Source organism: Symsagittifera roscoffensis, chromosome 3 (assembly GCF_963678635.1).
Source record: "Symsagittifera roscoffensis chromosome 3, txSymRosc1.1, whole genome shotgun sequence".
Lineage (NCBI taxonomy): Eukaryota > Metazoa > Xenacoelomorpha > Acoela > Convolutidae > Symsagittifera > Symsagittifera roscoffensis.
The window spans coordinates 81,939,422-81,961,391 of record NC_087064.1 but is presented as its reverse complement, the minus strand read 5'-3'; the positions used below and the strand labels follow the sequence as shown (position 1 = coordinate 81,961,391).

The window sequence follows — 21,970 nt, the reverse complement described above, 5'->3', positions numbered from 1 at the left end:
GCAATTCTTTCCAAAACTGCACTTACATAATAAAACAGAAGCTCATAGAGGAACTATTTCAGAAACATTCTGTTGAAGCCAAGAAAATACGTTTTTTCTAACCATCGAAGAAATCTTTGAAAAATTTCATTCAAGTTAAAAAACGATCAACACATCCTGAAAGTGAGATCGAAACAAGAAAAACCTAAGGTTGTTCAAGTAAACATTAAAAAAAAAACATTACAGGAATTTGAAAAGTATAGCCGAGATCAGCCAATTCATAATAATTCAATCTACCGAGAATGCAGAGAGAACTTCGAGAAAACTTTTCAAACAAGCAAAAAATGAATAGTGCAGTAAAAGATGAATACAGAGTACAACTTCGTTATTTTCAAATTTGGCCACTCAAACGTAATACTTTCAGACCAATTTCATGTAAAGCATCAAACGTGCCATTTAGGCAAATTTTCTAACAAGACCGGGAGAAAAAAAAAACATTTTTTTTTTCAAAGAGGGAAAAATATGGATTAAATAGAATTAAAGATGTAAATTTGCGAAATAAAACTTTTAATATTATAGTAGATTAAAAATGCTACAAATGATTTTCTAACACGTAGGAGCTTTGCAGAAACTGCGATACCCCCTCAGGGATTCGACCCCCTGCCGACCCAAAGGGTCCCCCCTTTGGTACTTTTTAAGAAATCCATTTTTTGCCGACCGACCCTAAAATTTTTCTAAAGGCGCCTTTGGCGCCAATATATACTAACATTGACCTGTTTTTTCAAAAATTTGCCTGCGGCGCAGAAAATTTGGCGAAAACAGGGACCTTTTAGTGAAAAAAAAAGGTCCTCAAAATTTTCGAAATTTTTTTGAAAATCCGCCCCCCCCCCTTCGAAAAAATCCTTGATCCGCCCCTGTGCGATACAGAGCAAAAATATCACGGAAGCTAGCCAAAAGAATATAGGTCGAAATACGCGAATTAAATAATTGAAAAAAAAACCGTGACAAAAAAAAGACTTGTGAGGAAAAAACGTCTCATTACAAAGTTCCTCCTCGACTACCACAAAATATCTTTCAGAGTGGGCTTGCGGTCCGAAAGGAAACAAATTAAAACCAATAGTCAGCGTGCGCAATATTTTTTTTTTTTTTCAATTTAACAGTTATATTTATAAATCAAATCATCAATCGTTTAGCGTAACATCACCTGTATCAATTCAAAGCGTCAGTATATATCTTTACAATCAATAAGACAACAATTATTCGATATTAGCTCATGCTTCTCAGGCTATTTTCTTGATAGACCTCACTCTTATGGGTCGATTCTTTCTCTGAATCGAGGATACAGACACACATCTCTGATGTGGGGTTTGTTCAACATCCAAGTCAAGAAACGTTCTAGACCCAACCCATAGCCTCCGCTTTTAGAGGTTCCAAACTTTCGCTGATCGGTGTACCAGTAGTATGGCGAGGGGTCAATCTCTTCTCTTTTATAGCCCTCCATAAGCACATCCAGTCTGTATTCGCGCATTGACGCCCCAATGATCTCACCAACGTTAGGCATCAAGAGGTCAACACTATCAGTCAATCGGTCATCATCGGCAGATCTCAACATGTAGAAGGCTTTGATTCCAGCTGGAAACTTGCACAGGAAGATCGGTTCATTTATTGCGTCGGTCATTTTCCTTTCAGGCGCTTCAGGGATATCCTCTCCAAACTCGTAATATTGACCTGTTTCTTCGTTCTTGATATCGTGGTCTTTTAGCCACTGGATTGCTTCAGTATACAGCATCCTCTTGAATGGTCTCTTCGGCACTTTGAAGTCCGGGTTTACTTCCAGAAGCATATCTTTGAACGATGACGCCAAAATCCGTTCGCAGACATTGCAGACTAGATCTTCCAGCCGCTCTAGCAATTGATCAAAGGTTATGAAAGGGCATTCGGCCTCAACATGTGTGAACTCTGACAAATGCCTTCTAGTTTTCGCTTTCTCAGCTCTGTAAGACTGTGCCATACAGAATGTATCGCCAATAGAAGGTAATACTGTCTCCAGGTAAAGCTGAGAGGACTGTGTTAAGTAGGCCTGCTCGCCGAAATAGTCAAAACTGAACAGCGTTGACCCACCCTCACATTGAGTTTTGACCATAGTCGGTGGCGTGACTTCCACATATCCTTTATCAAAGTAATGTTGGCGGAAGCAGAACGTAATTGCCGATCGCAGTTTCAGAGCTTTACTGTGTTCGTCCCACCTGATAACTAAATGCTTCTGTCTCAGCTGAAGGTCAACGTCGCTCTTCTCAGTCACGACACTTTCAATTCCTCCACTGGGAGCATGGCCGACAACTTTCCAGAAGTCGCAGATCAACTCGTGTCCACCAGGTGCATGTTGGCCTTCCGGAACCTCTGTTATAACACCATAAACCAAAACCGTAGCCTCAGTTTGAAGTTGAATAGCGTCAACAGTTTGACATAGTTTTTCAGATAGAACGCATTGAAGATATCCTGTTCCGTCTCTCAGCACAATAAACATCATGTTTTTCCCCTGCCTTCTGAGGTTGTGCACCCATCCGTATGCCTTTATTCTCTTCTCTCTGTGGTTGACACAGTCGCGGAGTTTAATCTCTTTTGCGGGTTCTAATGAGGCATCCTCGGAAATTGAGATCTTGCTTGCTTCCTGCAGGACCTCTTCGCGTTTTACGGCATCTTCTGCTTCCTTTACCTCTCTAGCTTTTCCCTTTCTTAACTCGGCCTGGTATAATTTAACTTGCTTCTTTTTTTGAGAATTAGAAATTTCAATAAATGGCTTAGTTGAGCTATCTTCCCCCGTGTTGTCAACTAGAATAGTCGTGCTTTCATCGCCATCGATGGAGAGCAAAGCTTTCACGACAGTTTTAAAGGGCTTTTCTTCCGTGCCATCTCCTGTATCGTCGCATCCTTTTTGCGAAGTGTATACAGACGACATTTTTTCGGACTTCGGAAAATGGCAACTAATAAACTTAACCGAATTAACTTTTTATTTTTTTGTTATTTGTCTTATTTAAAAAAAGTCCGAAAGTATCAAGGCAACCGGAGTTACTACACTAGTCTTTCATCACCCAGTCAAAAAAGTCAATGGAATTCATATATTAGGTAAAGTAAAAAAAGCAGGAAAGGAAAATAGGTACTCGTATAGAAGTCTGGTCCCGCCATTTTTAGTCAGTCCCAATGAAAAAGCTCGTTTAGGAGTGTGGTCTGACCAAACCACTTCCAAGACAGTATTTCAACAGAGACAATAGATTTGGATAAGTGGAAACAAAAGTAGCTTTCAAAAAGGATACAAAACAAAAGACAGTATTTCAATTTGATTCAAACAAAAACTTCCTTTTGACGTGGATGAAAACAAATGGCATTATTTCTAGTTCAACAATTTTTCAAGGGAAAAACGTATTCTCATATCAATCGCCACAAATTGTCAAATTTGCAATCTTGCAATGACCGAAATTATACATGGTGAAAAAAAGAAAAGCCCAATGACATTTTGGCGCTGTCCGATACACAAATCTCAACACAGAGGCGAAGCTGAGCTTCGCGCCACCTGCGATACAAATATGAATGGTATGAAAATCAAACGGAAAAAAAATCAAAAAATCGTTTTTGTCACTAAAAATTGCAAAAAACGCCCAAAATATCCGGAAAAAAATCGCCTGTACCATTAGAATGCTATAAAGAAGCCAAGTTTTCAAAAAAGTCCTTTCTATGGAACTAAGCACACGCAAACACACAATCTAAATTTTCAAATTACAAGAAAAACAAGTCTAAGAGGAATCGAACTCCTGGACTTTGCGGTCTCAAGTATGGGGGTTACAGCAACTTGGAATAAAGCTGAACCATCGAGCTACGGGATCTAAGCCGACAAAAATAAATAGAAGGATGATAATCCGAAAAAGCTGAAAAAAAAACACAAAAAGCCCGACCGGATTCAAACTACAAACCTTCGGCATCTCATGCAGTTGTTTACCTGTACGCCAGATGGTTCATTGGGTTTGAATTTATAACTACTAAGCGGTAACAAGTCGAAAAAAAACAGAAACCCATCATGCCGGAAAGAAATTCAGAAAAATTCCTTATTTAAAAAAATGTCAAGTCCCTTTTCCCGTCAGAGCACACAAACGCGCACAAAAACTTTTTTCCGACGTAACGACGCAATATGAGGCCACTAAGTCGATATTACACAGGCCGAAATTTATTGAACCGATAAATAAAAGATGGAAAACAAAAAAGAAATTTTAACAAATCGAGTTGGTTAAATTACAACCAATGTGAAAGGCAAATATTGGTTCGGCCGGATCTTAAAAATGCTATACACAACTGCAGTTAAAATCTTAAGCTAAAATAAACGATTATTAGATGGGGCAACTAAGCCGATAAAACATAAGCAGACAAAGAATAGGCCGAAGTTTTTATTTTTGAACCGGAACATTCACCCTTTGAAAAAAACTGGTCCTTGTCAGATTTGAACCCAGGACCTTTGCCGTCCCTCCCAGGCGTATTCTTTATCACCAGGCTAAGCGTGCAAGAGACACTACAAATTTTGAATTCATTATGAACCAAGGTACCACCAGTTTAATGACTCCAATGAGTCCTGTGGACAGAGTTGTTTACGGGGAAAAAGTCTGGTACCCAATTGCAATACCTTTGCTATCGCAAGGGTAAAGAGTCGATAAGGTACTACTATGATAGAGTGGTCCCTTGAAAATAGCCAGGTCCCTTGAGAATAAGGCACCTAGAGCTCTCAAATCGTTTAATAATTATGATTACGCCTTTCAGAAAGATATGTCGCAGTTTATTTTCAAACAAATTTCATGTTTTGTTACCGCTTAAAACCTCCCCCTCAACATTTTAAGGTTGAAAATTGAAAAAAAAAAACGCCAATAGTGGGTTTTGATGTCAAATAAGTCAACCCAATTATATGGCTGTTGAACCGTAAAATAAAGTAAAGCGAGCAAATTTCAATATATAAACAATAGTGATTACAATTTTCAATCTGAAAAATTCTGGCTGAACATATTTTGCAAAATTTTTAAAATGAATAATTTATACACAAACTTGTTTTCAAAATTATAACATGCGAAATGCATGCGGGACCTGTCTATCATAGTTGCTTTTTCGAGGGACCACTCTATCATAGTAGTACCGTCGATAAAAAGGGAAACTTTTGGAAAAAAAGGGAAACTTTTGGAAAGGGAAACTTTTGGAAACTTTTGCCTAACTTTACCGCATTACCAAAGATAAGAATTCTCTTATGCAACTACTATTCAAGGGTTTTTTTAATTTTGTGACGTTTGTTCGAACTTGCCTGTATAAACCCAATTCAAATTGGTGGAGTTGGCCACTCGTTACAACATGAAGAGTCACTAATGACAAAGCGAAAATAAAATCGTGGTCGCCTTATCCCAGAGCAATGAATTTAGGTGGAATGGACCCCGAAAAAAAAAGATTGTTGCTATTTGTTCTGCTGATACTCTTTCACCGATTAATTGGAGGTTCATTTTACCTAAGACAAACGTTAAATCGGACGAATGGCGAGCTTAAAACCAAATTTCAACAATTGGTGTAACTCCCCTTATACCAATGTTACGGTGAATCATTTCGCAAACTTTGTGGATCCAGTGACGGCAAGCCAAACAAACAACAATGAAAAAAGGTAGAAAATGCAGGAAAAACTTTTTAACCATATTAGGAGTTCAATACACCATGTTTGATGGGCATAAAGACTATTTTGTGGCAGCAGCAGTTTGGAAAAAACTCGTCAGAAGCTTATAACAACATATTTGTGCATCATTTCGATTTGTATTCAGTTTAAACTCAGCTGTATATGCAGCTGGCAAATGCGACTGTCGAAATTGTAGAAGTACTTGAAGAGGTGTTTAAAAATAGCTAGGGGAGAAATCTGAAAATCCAATTCGAGAACAGCATCAACAAAAGCTAACTTCATCTATTTCATCTATGTTATTGTTTTTAATGGGTTTTTTTTTTATTTGGGACCACTGGCAATTTTTTGGGACAACACTTCCAAAGGAGGTTTTTTATGGGACGAGTACGTTTAAACTAGTACCGGAAAAAAAGAGTCAGATGGTTGTTGAGAACAAGCCAACCAGTGTGACATTCGACCAGAATGGACGAAAACCCAGATTCGAAATTTTAGCAGCTAACCTTCCGAATTAGCAGTTTTGAAGGATTAGCAGTGTTATTGGAACTATTAGCCAAACTGTGAAGGCTAGAATATTCTGGTGTTTCAAATTTTTAAATTTTCGAAGTATGACGTCATGTTTCTGAGAAACGTCAGAAACGGCCATTTTGGCAGAAGAACCGAAATAAAACACAACAACAACAGTTGCGGCGACGATAACAACGGATGCTGCTGGACGCCTGGTCGATTATTTTCCAATTAAACTCAGACTTACCACCACACTGCCTTATATGCTGTCCAACTGTGGTATCCTCTTTTCGGTGTTCCTCAATCCTTGTGGTGAGATGTCGGACCGTCTGGCCAACATAGATGGACTTGCACCCACAACATTCAAGTCTGTACACCACTTTTGATTTCAGTTCATTGGAAAAGGAGGATTTTAGAGAGGGCATACAAGTTTTCAATTTCCTCGGTGATATCGCGCACTTTTTTTGCTAATGTCTGACTGTGATTCCCCCTATATTGGACTTCAAGGTGGGTGGTGAATCACTGCTATAATCACAGGGCCTCTTTTTCTCAGCTATGTTCTTTTTGTTTTTTCCCTCGCTTATGATCTTTTCAAGGGCATGGGATGCAACCCGCGACGACCAACTTTCCGGATATTGGTTATCCAACCACTGCTCACGGTTGATTTTCGTGGCTTTATCATAATCTTCCCATGTTGACGTACAGCGGAAAACCCGGTGAACAGTTCCTTCAGTCACACTTCTCTTGTAGTGAAGGGGGGCGCAGCTTCTAAAATTGAGTATGGTACCTGTATCTGTTGGTTTTTGATACCACCCACAGCTAATTTTCCTGCTTTTGTCAATACTAATTTGTAAATCCAAAAAAGCCAAAGTTCCGTTTGTGTTTGGTGTCTCTATTGTGAACTGTAAATTTGGATGTAGTAAGTTTGCAGCCCGTAGCACTTTTTCAGGATCACCCTTCACTGTTCTCATTATATCATCAACGTAACGGAGAAACAATTTAGATTGTTGCCCTGACTTTTTTCTTCCTTATTGCGATGTATTTTCTGCAGTACCAGATTTTTTCATTTATATTTCGATACTCATCATCTGATATATCACCACATTTTACGTGATACCAGTTCAAACAGCATTCACATTCTATACCTTTTGACCTGTACGTTACATACTTATTGCACTCGGGACCTATTCCGTGAAAATCTTTCTCGGGCAAAAACATTTCGGGAATATCCCTTGATAGTGCAGTTTTGAACTGCTTCAGCCAAAGATTTGCTAAAATAACGGCAAGAGATGCCCCTATTGCCAAACCATCTTTCTGAACGTACCATGTTTCATTGCACTTGAAATGGACTTGACTAACTGCCATGTTCAACAGTCTCTTCATGGTTTTCCTAGCAATTGATGGTGGTTCATCTTGCTCATACAGTTTTCTCAGAGCTATGTCTATCGCTTCTTTCAGTGGATCATTTGTGTACAAACTCTTCACATCTAGAGATATCAAGTTTTCATTGGGCTCAAGATTAGTGCTCTCTAAAATTTCTCTCGCATCTAGTGAGTTGGGTTCGATGTTTGCGCCCTCAATTTTCTCGAAAAATTTAGCAAGAACTTTGTTCAAGTTATAATAAGAGCTACCAGGCAAGGAGAGGACCGGTCTTAATGGGGTATTCACTTTATGCACTTTCGCCAGCCCATAAAGCCTGGCGGGCTGCCCCCCAGTAGACCTCATCCTTGTGTAGAGACTCTCACTTATTTCATCTTTTTTCCTCATAGCCAACAACTCCTTATTGATGTCTCTTTCTATCTTCAAAACAATCGCATCACTTGTTCCTTTACTTTTGCTGAATTGATTTGAATCTAATGTATCCGACAACTTGTTCTCGTAGGTGTCCTTTCTCATTACACAAAAACCCACGCCTTTGTCATACGGTACCGCAACTAATCCATTACTCTTCAGTTACTTTCGGGCCTTCTCAACGCCTTTGTCAGATGGTGTTTGTTTCACCCTCTTAGCATAGGCTTTTGCCACAGCCTCGATCTCACAAAGGGCCTCCCCGGGGACTTTACGATTTTTGAGATCCGATAGAAAGATGTCAATGTCGGCGAGAAAGTGTGTCTCATTAAATTTATCCCTGACGGGATGCTTTGGCCCTAATGCCAACACTTGTTGCACCCAATTTGGTAATTTAACATCATCAAGAGCTCCTCTTACCAAACCCTCACCTTGCTTCCCTAGAGGTCGGTCTTGCCTTTCTGATAGTTTCATTAGATTCTTCTGATGGGCCTCTTTGACTGTTGATGTTTGTCTTTGTCCCCTAAGACTTAAATATTTAATTACCGAAGGCCAAAACTTCTCATCTACACCCCTCTGTACTGCGCCTCTCGCCCTTTCTAGTTTGACTTCAACGTTTTTCTCAACTGTCCTTGCCTTGTTTATCTCCGTTCTTAGAAGTTTTGTCTGAAAACTGTGTATCGCTTGGTTCAAAAATACCCCATTTTCCGGTACCCTGAACCTCAAAAACTCAAGTAAGTCTGAGTTTAATTAAAAAATAATCGACCAGGCGTCCAGCAGCATCAAGTTACTTACATTAGAGGCGCTGCACATTAGGAAAGAGAGACCGGCAATTAACACGCGCGACGAGTTTAGAAGTAGGGAGCTGACACTAAGGCTATAGTTCCAGAATCGAAAAATTCTGGCTAAAACAACAAAATTTTGAAACAACTTACATGTTAGCATAAAAATTAGCCACAAAACAAAATGTGAAGATAAAAATGAAGAAAACTGTCAGAAATTTGTGACAAAATGTTTTAAAATGTTACATAATAGTTGTTACATAATTTCAGTGATATTTGTAAAGTTTTGATGGGTTGAATTTTTAAAATTTTGAAGTAATGATGTGTGTGACACTTTTTATGATCTTTGATCATTTTGTACAGATAGTTTAGAATTTTTAAAACCTAAAGATGCACAAAATGTGCGAAAACGTTTGTTTGAATTTACAATTTTAACGCATTCTCAAGATAACAACGGAAAAACTTAGAATCGGAATTGGAGACGAGCAGAAAGAGCAGAGACCGTTCCGAGTTGCAACTATTGTGTCGCTACCATAGTTGCAAGGCCGTTGCGAACAAGGGTGAAGGGTAGAAAACAGCCTTCCGGAAGGAAAATAGAGGTCTTATTTCCCCGGACTCAAGAATCCGGAAGGGTCTCGGGACTGAAACTCATAGCATTTTATATAAATTTTTAGCTTCCCTATTATGTCCTGAATTGAATTTAGATAACATCTGAATTCATTTTGCTAGGATGAGAAGCTAGGAAATGGGGGAAAGGGTTGATCCATCTTCGATGGAGATGATGATTTTTATCTACTGAACAAAAACAAAAATAATTCAAGAAGTGGTAGTAGTAGCCCTGATTTTAGGAGTGATCTCGTGGTCTCGGGATACTGAGACCCATCCATGAGCTCACTGATTTTGCATGTAATTAAGTTATTTTGAGCGTTTTGGTCGAAGCCGGAAAACAGTAACGTTTTTGTCGACCCGATGTTAGAACGACCACCAAAAGAACTGGCTTTGGTAGATACGGTGAAAAACATGTAAAGCTCTGTTAAGACGTTGGCCAGTCGTCTTAGGACCTAGCTTTATTTTCCGTCGATATGTATCATCCGGGCGAATGTTACACAGATTGAGAAAAATACACCTGCTTATATAAACCGGAGTTGAAAGAAACCCAAAAAGATTGACCGGCTCTGAGGCTAGCTACCGGTCTATCAGATACTTATATCAGGCTCCGCTTTCGTTCTCATTACTTCAAACAAAACAAAAATCGGAAGTGTTTTTTTCTAATAGTTACGAGTACAGAAGCAGCGTCCCGACCCTGTAGTGCGAAGGAGAATCTCTTCGAAGAAGATACGCTGGAGAATTCTATGAACACGCTGCAAATGCAACTTAACGAAATTCCCGAAAATCTTAAAGCAGTCATGAAACAACCGAAAGAGGTTTCTGTAGAAAATCAAGCGAGTGCATCCAAATGAACAAGATCCAACGGAAATCGTGTCAGAGATATTCCAGAAATTGAAACTGGGGACCAACTGGCAAAAACAAAAGCTGATATGGAAGCTGTTAATTGTCAAGTGTTTTGTTAAACTAATCTACCATTAAAGTGTTCCAATGCAGTATGTAATTCGTATTTTCAGATAACTGATTGTGTATCCCGTTGTGCCTCAATTAAAGTATCTTTCAAGACTACTTTCGTTTTGACAACGATAGCAGGAGGTAGTTTGTAATGGCCTCCTACAAGAATCCACCATCTCTGAGTGATGGTGTATCTTACGACAGTTGGAGTTCTGAAGTCGACATTTGGCGAAGAATGACGGATATAGCTAAAGCGAAACAAGCACTTGCTGTCACGTTGTCTCTGACAGGCCAGTACGAAGAAATAGCCATATCTGTCAGTATCGATCAGCTTAACAGCGACGAGGGGTTGGACTCTCTCTTGGATGTGATGGAAGCCAAGGAAAGACTCAGTGGACAGTGCCTATGAAGCGTATCACAATTTTGAAGTGTCAGAAGAGGGGATTTATTGATGTCTTCTTTTCCTATTGAGTTTGAAAGGCATTACACGAAGCTGAAAAGTCACAGTCTCTCGCTGCCAGAAGAGATTCAGGGTTGCAAGCTGCTTATAGTTGCTTATTTACAACAGTCCCAGAAACAAATGTTACTTTTTGCTGTTCCTTCTCTGAAGTACTCCGATGTTAAGTAGATAAATTTTAAATAGATAAATTGTTGATATACTGGGACAGCCGTGGTGGTCCCCTGCAATTACTTCAAATTACTTTGACTGGGATCATTTACCACTGCTACCGCTCGTGGACACTAGTGGGTGGACACAGGTTGGTGGATCACATGATTGTAGTTGGAGCAAGCTCACTCAGAAGGATTCTTGACTACCTACCCTACGATCTAAGGGTAAAGTATCGAAGATTCACTTTTGCAAAATCGGGACTAAGCCTCAACCCAAACAACCTGAGTAAACTCAAGAAGTTGCAGTGGTTAATTAGAAACGGTTCCCTAAAATCCAGATAAATCATTCTCTGGCACGATGTGATATACAATAGTATCACAAAGCATCCCAAAAACTTTAATACGAAGTTTTCCCCGGAGCAATTAACTGAAATCATCACGAATTTTCAGCATCAAGTAGCTGCGATCATATACATTCGTCGAGACGGTATCCCTCACATTTTTGAAAATTTACGGAAGACGAAACCTCTCATCATCGACGCGATAAATTGACTTCTTGCTAAACAAAAACAAAACGACATTGATACAGTTGTTGCCCTCTCTAAACTACATCCCCCTCCGTCTCTTGAGCTGAAGTTGCTCAACAAAGTGCTTTCGAAACGTCACAACCTCCGTTCACTAGTACTTCAGCAAAGATCAAAATCCAGAGTACGGCCCATCAAATCAAAGAGGGCAGCAGCAAATAAAAAACAAGCAGCCCAATCCTCATCGCACTAGTTCTGGTGAGTCTGATTTTCTTGAGTCTAGTCTCTCCTGAGGTTTTTATACCTTGGAGTATCAGTCCAAGGGAATCAAAAAACTCCATTAAGTCTACTCTAGTCTGGTCTTCTCCTGAGGTTTTATACCTTGGAGTGTCAATTCTGAGAAGATTTTTTTAGCAACATGGGCTCATAAGAAAGGCGCAGAAAAGCTAGCGTCTCGCAAGCATCTGAGAAATCTTGTAAAACATGCAAAAGGCCGATCACAAACAAAAGTCAAATCTTTAATTGCATTGCTTGTGGCGATGTTATGCACATGACAAAAACATGCACTGGAATATCTGAAACTGCAATCCTTGGAATTTCGGAGATCAGTCAGAACGTCCTCCTGCTCTGTAACTGTTGTGTTGGAAACAATAGGAAAGAGTCGATAATCAACGAATTGATGCAAACCCGTCCATCCATTGCCGAATCAAAACTAAATGAAATCGCCGAACAATTCTCTACATTTAAACAAGAGATAGATTCACTTAAGCAAAACATAGATGAAACAAACAAAAAAACCACAAAACAGAAGTGAGCCAAAGCAACATGCCTTAAACAAACCAGAATCAAGCTATAACGGAATCCGGATAAGGGGACTGCTTGAACTGGACTCAAAAAATTCAAGAGATAGACACGAACAGGACTTGGAAGAGGCGAACAAACTGTTTGCGTTCTTAACAGTTGAAGCAAAAATCACAGATTTAAAACGTTTAGGAACAAAAAAAGAAGGAAAAAGGCCACGCACAACAGTTGTAAATGTATCAAATGAATGGCAAAAACGGCTGATACTAATTTCCTTGACAAAATTGAAAAACTACGACAAAACTCTTTTTGTGTCAAATGAGCTCAGCCCAAGAAAATTTCTGATTGAGAACAAACTTCGTATGAAAAGACAAACAATGATATAAACTGGCGTATCAGCTAAAAAAAACTAAGGCTAAGGGACCTTGTCCTTTACCAATATGACAAAGAAAGCGGAAATTGGAAAAAAGTCGAAGAAAACAATTGACTACCTACTGCTAAGTATTTAAAAGTTTTATGCCTAAATGTCAGAAGTATTTTAGACATCAACAGAAGAACAACTCAATCAAATGCCATTTTACAAACAGACTACGATATGTTATGTCTCACAGAGACATGGCTGGTAAAGAAAATACCAGATAACGCTCTGCATTTGGCTGGTTTTAATATTATTCGCAAAGATAGAAAAAACTCCACATTAAAAACCAATCACGGAGGTGCACTCATGGCGATAAAAAAAATGTGCATTACGAAAAATTGATGCTCAAATTGAAAATGAAGAATGCATAGTGGCCAAACTAAAAGGTGAAACTGGGCATCATCAAATTCTCTGCTGCGTTTATAATCCCCGGAAGAACAGTAAATAACAATGGAAACAACAAAACTTCATCAATTTGTTCGAAAACTTATCAAAAATTACAAATACAACACAAATGTAACGCAGTGTCGATTACGGGAGATATAAATTTTGAATACACTCATTGGAAAATGATGCACTCAAAGGACGAATATGAAAATGCAGTGTTAAAAAGCTCATTGAACTTGACTATGAACAATTATTTGACTCCAAAAAAATGCAGCTTGATGTTTTATTAAAAAACAACCCTGAAGTGATACTCAACTGGGACACGGACCAACAGCAACAAACGCATACAGCATTGACAAAAATTCATACTCAGGTCATTATGTTTACTCTGCAACAAAAAACATGGAAGCCAGTATCAAAGAAATAAACAAAGGTGAAAGTCTGGCATTTAACAGACCCGATTGGACGACAATAAATCAAGAAATGAAAGATTAGCTTTTCATACCTATTTGTTACAGTAATATAAATGAGCTCCTGCGTCAGTGGTATGCATGGTTATGAGACAAAATAAAGAACAATGTACCCAAGGTTACATCACACAGATCAACTCTCCCCTCGTGGGTGACACCAAGTACGTCTCACATGCTAAAAAGAGTACAAACCTTAAAACGGCGTATTGATCGGCAAAACAAACCTACTTTAAACAAACCTACTTTAGGCCTTATCCTAAAACACAAAAAACTGGAAAAAAAAACTTCAAATAGCATTGACTGAAGATCAAGCAGTTTATGAAGAAACAGTAACAAGCAGTAAACGATTCAGTGACCTACAAAATACTTGAACAAAATAAGTAGTTCCAAGCAATATCCGCAAAAAATGTTTAACAAGGAAAAATCCACTAGAGATGACACCCAAAAAGCTACATTTTTTAACGAATTCTTCATCAGTGTATATCAAAAGCAATCAAAACCTAACCCTCTCGCACGAAATACAAACTGTTCTCCTACAGATGAAATCGGTTCACAAATACACATTGAAGAAGCCAAAATTGAATTCATTCTCAAAAATCTTTTGAGAAACAAAGCATCAGGTTTTGATGGTATAGGTAATATAATCCTAAAAAATTTTTCTGAAACTCTGTCAAAATCGCTCTATCTTCTCTTCCGCACATTCATTAGCAAGCGGCTCTTCCCGACCTACTGGAAAACGATTCAAGTGGCCCCAATTTTTAAAGAAAAGAACAAGGCGTCAGTTGAGTGCTACCGCCCAATTATCCTTTTATGCTCCGCCTCGAAGGTCTTCGAAAAAATTATCTTTGATAATATATACCCCAAAGTTCAATCTTTCTTGGAAAACGCACAATACGGCTTCCGGCAAAAAAAGTCAGCAGTACTACAAATGGTACAATTTTTGAGCAAATATTTGAACTCCTCGCTGACAAAATTGTTCAAACACTATCAGTTCTTTATCTAGATTTTTCTAAAGCCTTTGATAAAGTTCCTCATAGTACCCTAATCGCTAAACTACGGAACATAGGTCTAGGCATTCAAATACAAGACATAATACAAGACTATCTGACAGATAGAATGCAATTTGTGAAAATCAATAAAAGTTCATCAACTCTGAAAGAAGTAACTCGATTCTTGGCCCTCTACTTTTATCATATTCATTAACGACTTTCCCAAATGTATTGAGACTTCGCATTAATCTGGCTATTGTGACAATATGAAGATCTTGTCTACTGAAGAAATTCATCTGCAAAAAGACACGACAAATGTTGAAAAATGGTGCAAAGAAAATAAAAGGCCGCTGAATGAAGATAAATGTAATCTGTTAAACCTCAAAGGGAAAATGAAAGTTACAGTATTTAATACATATGTTGATACCGCAAAAGACTTAGGTATTTTATTGTGTGACAACCTTTCGTGGTCAGTAAATGCTGAAAATCACATATCAAAAGCAATAGGAGCTTTTTACAAAATCAAACGGAAAATCTCGAAAAAAAACATCATTAAAAACAAAATTAAATTTATGCTGTGGATAGATTGTACCAACCATAAGCTATGCATCGCAAACATGGTATCCGAACAAAGCAGAATTAAGACAACTAGAAAGAGTACAAAAACGAGCGACTTCTTGAATTACAAATAACTTCAAAATGAGTTCTACTGAAAGACTGAAATTTTTAAAGCTCCTTTCACTCTCAATGTAATTGAATTACACGACATATTGTACTTAGTTTCACTACTAAAAAATAAACATGACATTGATTTGAATACAATTATTCATAAAAACGAATCACGAACGAGACAAGCAACACGTGGTGAGATTGCTGTTCATGCAACAAGACTGAAAAAGTCAAATGAAAGTTATTATATACGTTCTAATACGCTATACAACTACTTTAGCCAAATTGTGGACTTCGAAAATCAGGATTATGACAGCCTGAAAATATCTCTAACAAACACGTATTGGAACTTCTTCAACAGAAACTTTGCAGAAAACAACTTGGGTATGTGGAGAATTCTTTGCTGGTGTGGAAACTGTAAACCACCCGGAAAAATTATGAACTTATAAACAAGGGTTCAAAACCCATGAAGAAATCCTAAAGCCTACCCTACTACTACCACTACTACTAAACGAGTTCTTCGCCGTATGTTTGTCGGAATTTGCGAGAGCGGCGATGAAGGCGAAATACGGGTGAAGCAAGAAGCGTTTTTGGCTGGTAAGCACAGTAGCAGAAAGTGGGATAAGCGCAAAGACGATCGCAAGGGTGACACGCAGAATGAAGTTGGTGGTCTGGAGAAACGAACCAATCCACGCAACAAACAGGGACATATCACATGTGTGACATGCAGATCGATTTTTCCTTATGCCAAAAACTGTCCAGACTCGAAAAGTGCTGGATTTTCCAAACGAGTTTCAAGTCACAAAAGTGCGTCGTCAAGCGCGGAGGAAGCCCTGGAAGCTCAGAGGGAAACTGAAGAAGAGTCCGAGTCAATTGTGATTTTTGCTATGTTTTCCGGACTGCGAGAACCCGACATTGGATGAGTGCCTAAATCACGGCATATTTGATACTGGTTGCACTTCCAGTGTCTGTGGAGCGATTTGGTTAGATTTGTTCATGCGTAATTTGTCTCCAGAAGTTGTCGTGCAACCCTTTGATTCAAGGACTCAGAATATTTTTGGAAATATGGATCGCCAGACAGCTGTTTTCCGCGTTAAAATTCCCTATTTCATCGTTGGAAGACAATACACTACGAGGCTGATGTTATAGAGAGTGAGTTACCTTTATTCATCAGTAAAAAGGAGTTGAAACAAGCCAAATTCAAAATGGTCACCAGTTCTGACAGTGCTCAAGTTTTTGGACGCACTGTGTCTCTCACAAGTACATCGTCAGGACATTACTTGTTACCGCTGTTTAGTTTTAGTATGTCGTTGCAAGCGAGTGCGACTGCTTTCGTGACATCAGATACGAAGAATTTTGTAAGTTCTAGGGAATTGAAGAAATTCCACAAACAGTTTGGTCATTGTAGCCCAACTGCTCTCAGTCGGCTGCTCGCGTCGGCCAAATACAAGTTCTCAAAACGTGAACTCTACTTGTGCCTGGAGCAGTGTGAGTTTTGACAAGCGAATGCAAAATCAGCTAGGAAACCAGGAGTGAGTTTGCCTTTAAGTTCTTCTTTCAACGTAACTGTTGCTCTTGATTTGTCGTGCTTGAAAATGGCACATGGTTTCTCAGATCATTTGCCAGTTTTCGTGTTTCTGTGTTGCGGTGACAGTTTCTGATAAAACTTCCAAGAGTGCGTGAGTGCATTCTACAAGAACTGGGTGACAGTTTTCGGGCCTCCGAAAGCGTCCATTTTAACCGACAATGGCGGAGAGTTCAACAGTGATTTGCTGCGTGATTTTTGCGAGAAATTGAATTTGAGATCTATCACTACAGCTGCGTATACGCCTTTTAGCAACGGAGTTTGTGAAAGGAACAATTCCGTTTTGAAAGAGTGTTTGAAAGAGAGTGGAGTAATTGACACCAAATTGCCAGTACTTGAGTCAAATTGTGTTTCCGAGTTCGTGGTTTCTCGGATCAGAGCAATTGAAAATGCTGAAAGTTCTATATTGAAGCAGAACACAGTGAACGTATCCGCAAAGCACTGAGGCACAACGTACGGAACGTTAGACAGCACTTTCAAGTAGGCGACAGCGTGTTTTATAGGCCTTTTGGACGCTGGAGTGGCCCCGGTAAAGTTATCGGACGAGACGGTAAAATTCTGTACGTGAGTAACGGAGAACGAGTTGCAAAAGTCCACGAAACAGACCTTTTTTGCTCTTCATTTGACGTTCCAGGGTCGTAAAAGCAGTTAGAAGTATCAAATTCTGTTGAAGAGAAGGTGATTCGGGAACCCAACACCGTCAATTTGGGCGAGAGCATCTGTGAACCAGGCGCTGCTGACGATGCGATGATTGCAGAGGAGAAAGTTCAGTCAGGAACTTCACTTTTGCAGTCAGTTGACAACGTTCCAGAAGTGATTTCTGATCAGAAGCGTGAAATTTCGAAAAAATTCAAGAAAAACGACAAAACAAAGTTCACTGCGGCCAACGAACTTGGAAAGATCGAAGACATCCAAGGAGTTATCGATGGACGTGCTGGAAAAGCTAATGGGAAATGGAAAAATTGTTACAATGTTTTTTATGCGTCACCAGAAGATGTGAAAGGGAGCGTTGGCTGGGTTGATTTTGACTGCGTTGACAACATTGATCATGTCGAGGAATTACAAAAATGTTTGTCTCAGAAATTCCCACTAATGTAGATTTCTTACCCGCGAAAATGAAAGAACTCGACTCTTGGCTTGGGTTAGGAGTATACGAACCAGTATCAGACTTCGGCCAGAAAACAATAGATACTCGTTGGGTTCTGACATTGAAAAAACTGGCAGATGGCTCAGAAGTTCCCAAGGCAAGACTGGTGGCAAGAGAAATGCTGGAGAAAAATATCACGAAACGTGATAAAGTTATACGCATTTTTCTGTCGATTGCTGAATTCTTCAACTGGAAAATTGTCGTCAAAACCGCATTTCTCCAGAGTGACAAGCTGAACAGAGACGTTTTCATACGACCTCCTCTGGAGTCAGAAGAGCAAAACGTACTTTGGAGACTTGAAAAACCGGTTTATGGCTTGAAAATTGCGTCTAAGCATTGGTTCTCCAAAGTTTTGCAAGTTTTCAATGATTAAGGGCTGAAACAATGTGAAACTGAGTCCTTTCTGGAAGGCCTCGTGTTGTCTCACGTGGATGATTTTCTAATCACAGGTACTCATCAGTTCAGGAACCGTTTTGTCAGTTCTTTGAAACGTACTTTCACGATTGGTTCAGGGTCGAGACTGCCTCTGATGTTCACTGGACTGGCAATCAAGAGAGAAGCAGATGGTACAATTTCGGTTTTTCAAGTACAATTTGTTGAAAATTTGGTTCAGATGGACTATTAACCAGGCACTCATGATGTTTTATCAGAAAGTGAGGTTGAAGCGTTCAGAAGCCTTGTTGGTAAACTTCAGTGGCTCAGCAGTCAGACAAGGCCGGATCTCAGTTTCAGTGCTTATACATTTATCAGTTGTGATGGCATGCGTGTCGATCGCGCTAAACTCGCCAACAAGCTGATACACTGGGTGATTTTTGAGAAAGACTGTAAACTGCTGTTCAAGCCACTCTTCTTCACAGAAAAGCCGCAATTACGATTTCTAAAACTATGTATTTTCTCCGATGCTGCGTTTCGAAATCTCCCAGATGGTGGTTCTCAGGCAGCTTATGTCATTGGACTTTTCAGTACTTTTACTGAGACTTTTCATCTGATTGGCTGGAATTCTAAGCGTGTTAAGCGCATAGCAAAAAGTACTCTAGCAGCAGAAACGCTAGCTCTTAGAGATGCGATTGACAACGCTTTGTTTTTGAACAGCATTTTTTATAAAACTCTGGGTGTAGAGTTCGATATGATAGCATACATTGATAGCAAGCAACTGCACGATTCATTGAAGTCTGCAAAAGGCGTGACTGAGAAGCGGCTACGCGTCGATATAGCCGCTATACGTGAAGTTATCGATGAGAAAAATCTCTTGATAAAATGGCTGCCAAGTTCTACCCAGCTAACTGACTGTATGACCAAGAAAACAGCTCCAACAAACCAACTTTTGAGCGTCATGGAGAATGGATCTCTCCGCAAAACAATCACTGACTGATTGAGACGCGTTTGGGGCTTTAATAGCACTTGAGCTGTTAATTACGCCGCAAACAAAATATAAAAGAAAACAGCACAATTTGTTAAATGTCAAGTGTTTTGTTTACCTAAACTACCTTTAAAGTGTTCCAATGCAGTATAAATTCTTATTTTAAGATACCTGATTGTGTATCCCGTTGTGCCTCAATTAAAGTATCTTTCAAGACCAATTTTGTTTTAAGAGGAGCAGTGGAAAGCATTTTCACTTTCCTTGCAATCAACGCAGAAATATCCGATGTACGACGACTAGGCGCGCGAAGTCAAACAAAAACGCAAAACTGGGGATATAGCTATTGAAGACGTTAAACAACCTAGAGTACTGCTCGTTCAAGCTCCTAATGCATGGCAAAGACGACTGATTCTATTGTCGTTACCGAAATTGGAAAACTATGGGGATGGCAGCGTATTCATTTCAAAAGAGCTATCAAAAAAGGACTTGGTAAAAGAAAACCAAATTCTCATTACAAACAAAAAAATTCATCGGTGATGGCAAAGAGAGAAGAAATCTCAGAATCAGAGTTGTGAAACTCGAAATGAAAACACAGGGAGAATGGAACTTGAAAACTGACTAGTCCATTATCTCAAGGCAACCGATTCTGAACTAAAAATGCTAACAATCAATGCTCGAAATATCTTGAGGATTGAACGCCGAATTCTTCTGGCAAACGCAATAAATTCTCTCGATTATGATGTCATTGTAATCAGTGAGACTTGGCTAACAAACGACGTCCCTGTCCAAGAAATGTTTCTTTCTATCTACTCTATACACAGACGCGATCGTACAGATGACTCTGCAACTAAACATGGCGGGGTGCTCATCGCAGTAGAAAAAAAATCGTTTACTACGCACGCTTCAATTATCAACATCACCGACTGCCGTGCTTGCCACGTTGCGCTGGGCACGGATACTCTTCTCGTTTGTGCAGTGTATTGCCCACCTCGGTGCAGCTCATACTGTTGATAAACATCCACAACTGATTCGCGGTATTAAAGAAGAGAAGTTGCAGTTTGCATATGATCACCTCATCATTGCTGGCCATATGAACTTGAGCGATACTGCTGACTGGCACACATTGTCATCGACGGATGACACAGAACTCCGTTCATTTATTATTTTTATTAGAAGATCAGTAGTTTTAATCGATTGAATCAAAATCTAATCCAAACTTCACCAAAAAGTGAGAATGTTTAAAAGGTTTCCGACGTTGGAATTCTTTTCAGTAAAAATTCATAACGCTAACGCTCAAATATTGTTCGTATCATTGAAGTTGAAGAAAAACCTTGTATTCGGGTGTTTTTTTCTTTTCTTTTTGTTTTCCACGCAAAACCAGCTACCACGAATAATCATTGGACTGGGTTGAGTGCTATATGATATTCAAGTCTTTTCAGTCGTGATTCGAACGACAAAAGAAAACTTCGAAAGAATTTTCCCAATGTTCGAAATTTTTAATTTTTCGTATTATTTTGAGCAAGAAAGGCAAGCGAGCAGTCTTACAACAGTCAATTGGGAGAAATTTCAAATTTACGCACTAAAAACTTATTTAGAGAATGCGTTAAAACTAGCAATTCAAACAAACGTTTTCGCCCATTTTTGTTTATCTTCGGACTTTAAAAATTTTGTGCATCATCTGTACAAAATGATCAAAGATCATAAAAAGTGTCATACACATCATTATTTCCAAACTTAAAAATTTCGACCAATCACAACATCACAATTTTTATTGGAATTATGTAACAACTATTATGTAAAAATTTTATTCATTTAATCACAAATTTTTCAGAGATTTTACCTTTTTTTTATTTTACAATTTCGTTTTGCGCTAATTTCATGCTATCATGTAAGTGATTTCAATAATTTCTTTTTTAGCCAGAATTTTTTGATCGTGTTAATTGCTGGTCTCTTTTTCCTAATGTCAGCTCCCTACTTCTAAACCCGTCGCGCGTGTTAATTGCCGGTCTCTCTTTCCTAATGTGCAGCGCCTCTAATGTAAGTAACTTGATGCAGCTAAACGTCTGGTCAATTATCTTCCGATTAAACATCGACTTACTACTCTTACTACCACACTGCCATATATGATGTCCAACTGGGGTATCCTCTTTTCGGTGTTGTCAATCCTTGAGGTGAGATGTCGTATCGTCTGGCCAAAATAGATGGATTTGCACCCACAACATTCAAGTCTGTACACCACTTATGATTTCACTTCACTGGAAAAGAAAGATTTTAAAAATGCATACAAGCTTTCAATTTTCTTTTCGTGAATATTATTTGCGCATTGACGCACTTTTTTTGCCGTACTAATGTCTGACTGTGATTCCCCCTATATTGGACCATCAAAATGGGTGGTGAATCACTGCTATAATCACAGGGCTTCTTTTTCTCAGCCATGTTCATCTTGTTTTTGCCCTCCCTGATGATCTTTTCAAGGGCTTGCGACGCAACCCGCGACGACCAAATAGTTAGATCTTGGTTATCCAACCCTTTTTCACGGTTGAGTTTCATCGCTTTATCATATTTTTCCCAGGTTCACGTAAAAATTTACTAAAATAACTTACATGATAGCTTGAAATTAGCGACAAAACGAAATTGTAAAAAGAAAAAAGTTGAAAACTGTCGGATATTTGTGACTATATGAATGAAATTGTTACATAATAGTTGTTA

General features: G+C 39.0%; 2 protein-coding genes across 5 annotated transcripts in view; both read right to left on the bottom strand.

The window, feature by feature from the left end:
* Positions 1-21,970, bottom strand: part of LOC134841170 (calcium-dependent secretion activator 1-like) — a 570,701-nt gene that overhangs the window by 120,188 nt on the left and 428,543 nt on the right. The gene's annotated exons all lie outside the window — the stretch shown is intronic.
* LOC134842559 (asparagine--tRNA ligase, cytoplasmic-like) lies at positions 1,100-2,983 on the bottom strand. Its single transcript, XM_063858953.1, has one exon. It carries the CDS (start codon positions 2,936-2,938, stop codon positions 1,289-1,291), a length of 1,650 nt encoding a protein of 549 aa, XP_063715023.1. The 5' UTR covers positions 2,939-2,983; the 3' UTR covers positions 1,100-1,288.

Excerpts from the sequence above, each read along its gene's own strand:
- LOC134842559 (XM_063858953.1), bottom strand. The coding sequence starts at position 2,938 with ATGTCGTCTGTATACACTTCGCAAAAAGGATGCGACGATACAGGAGAT.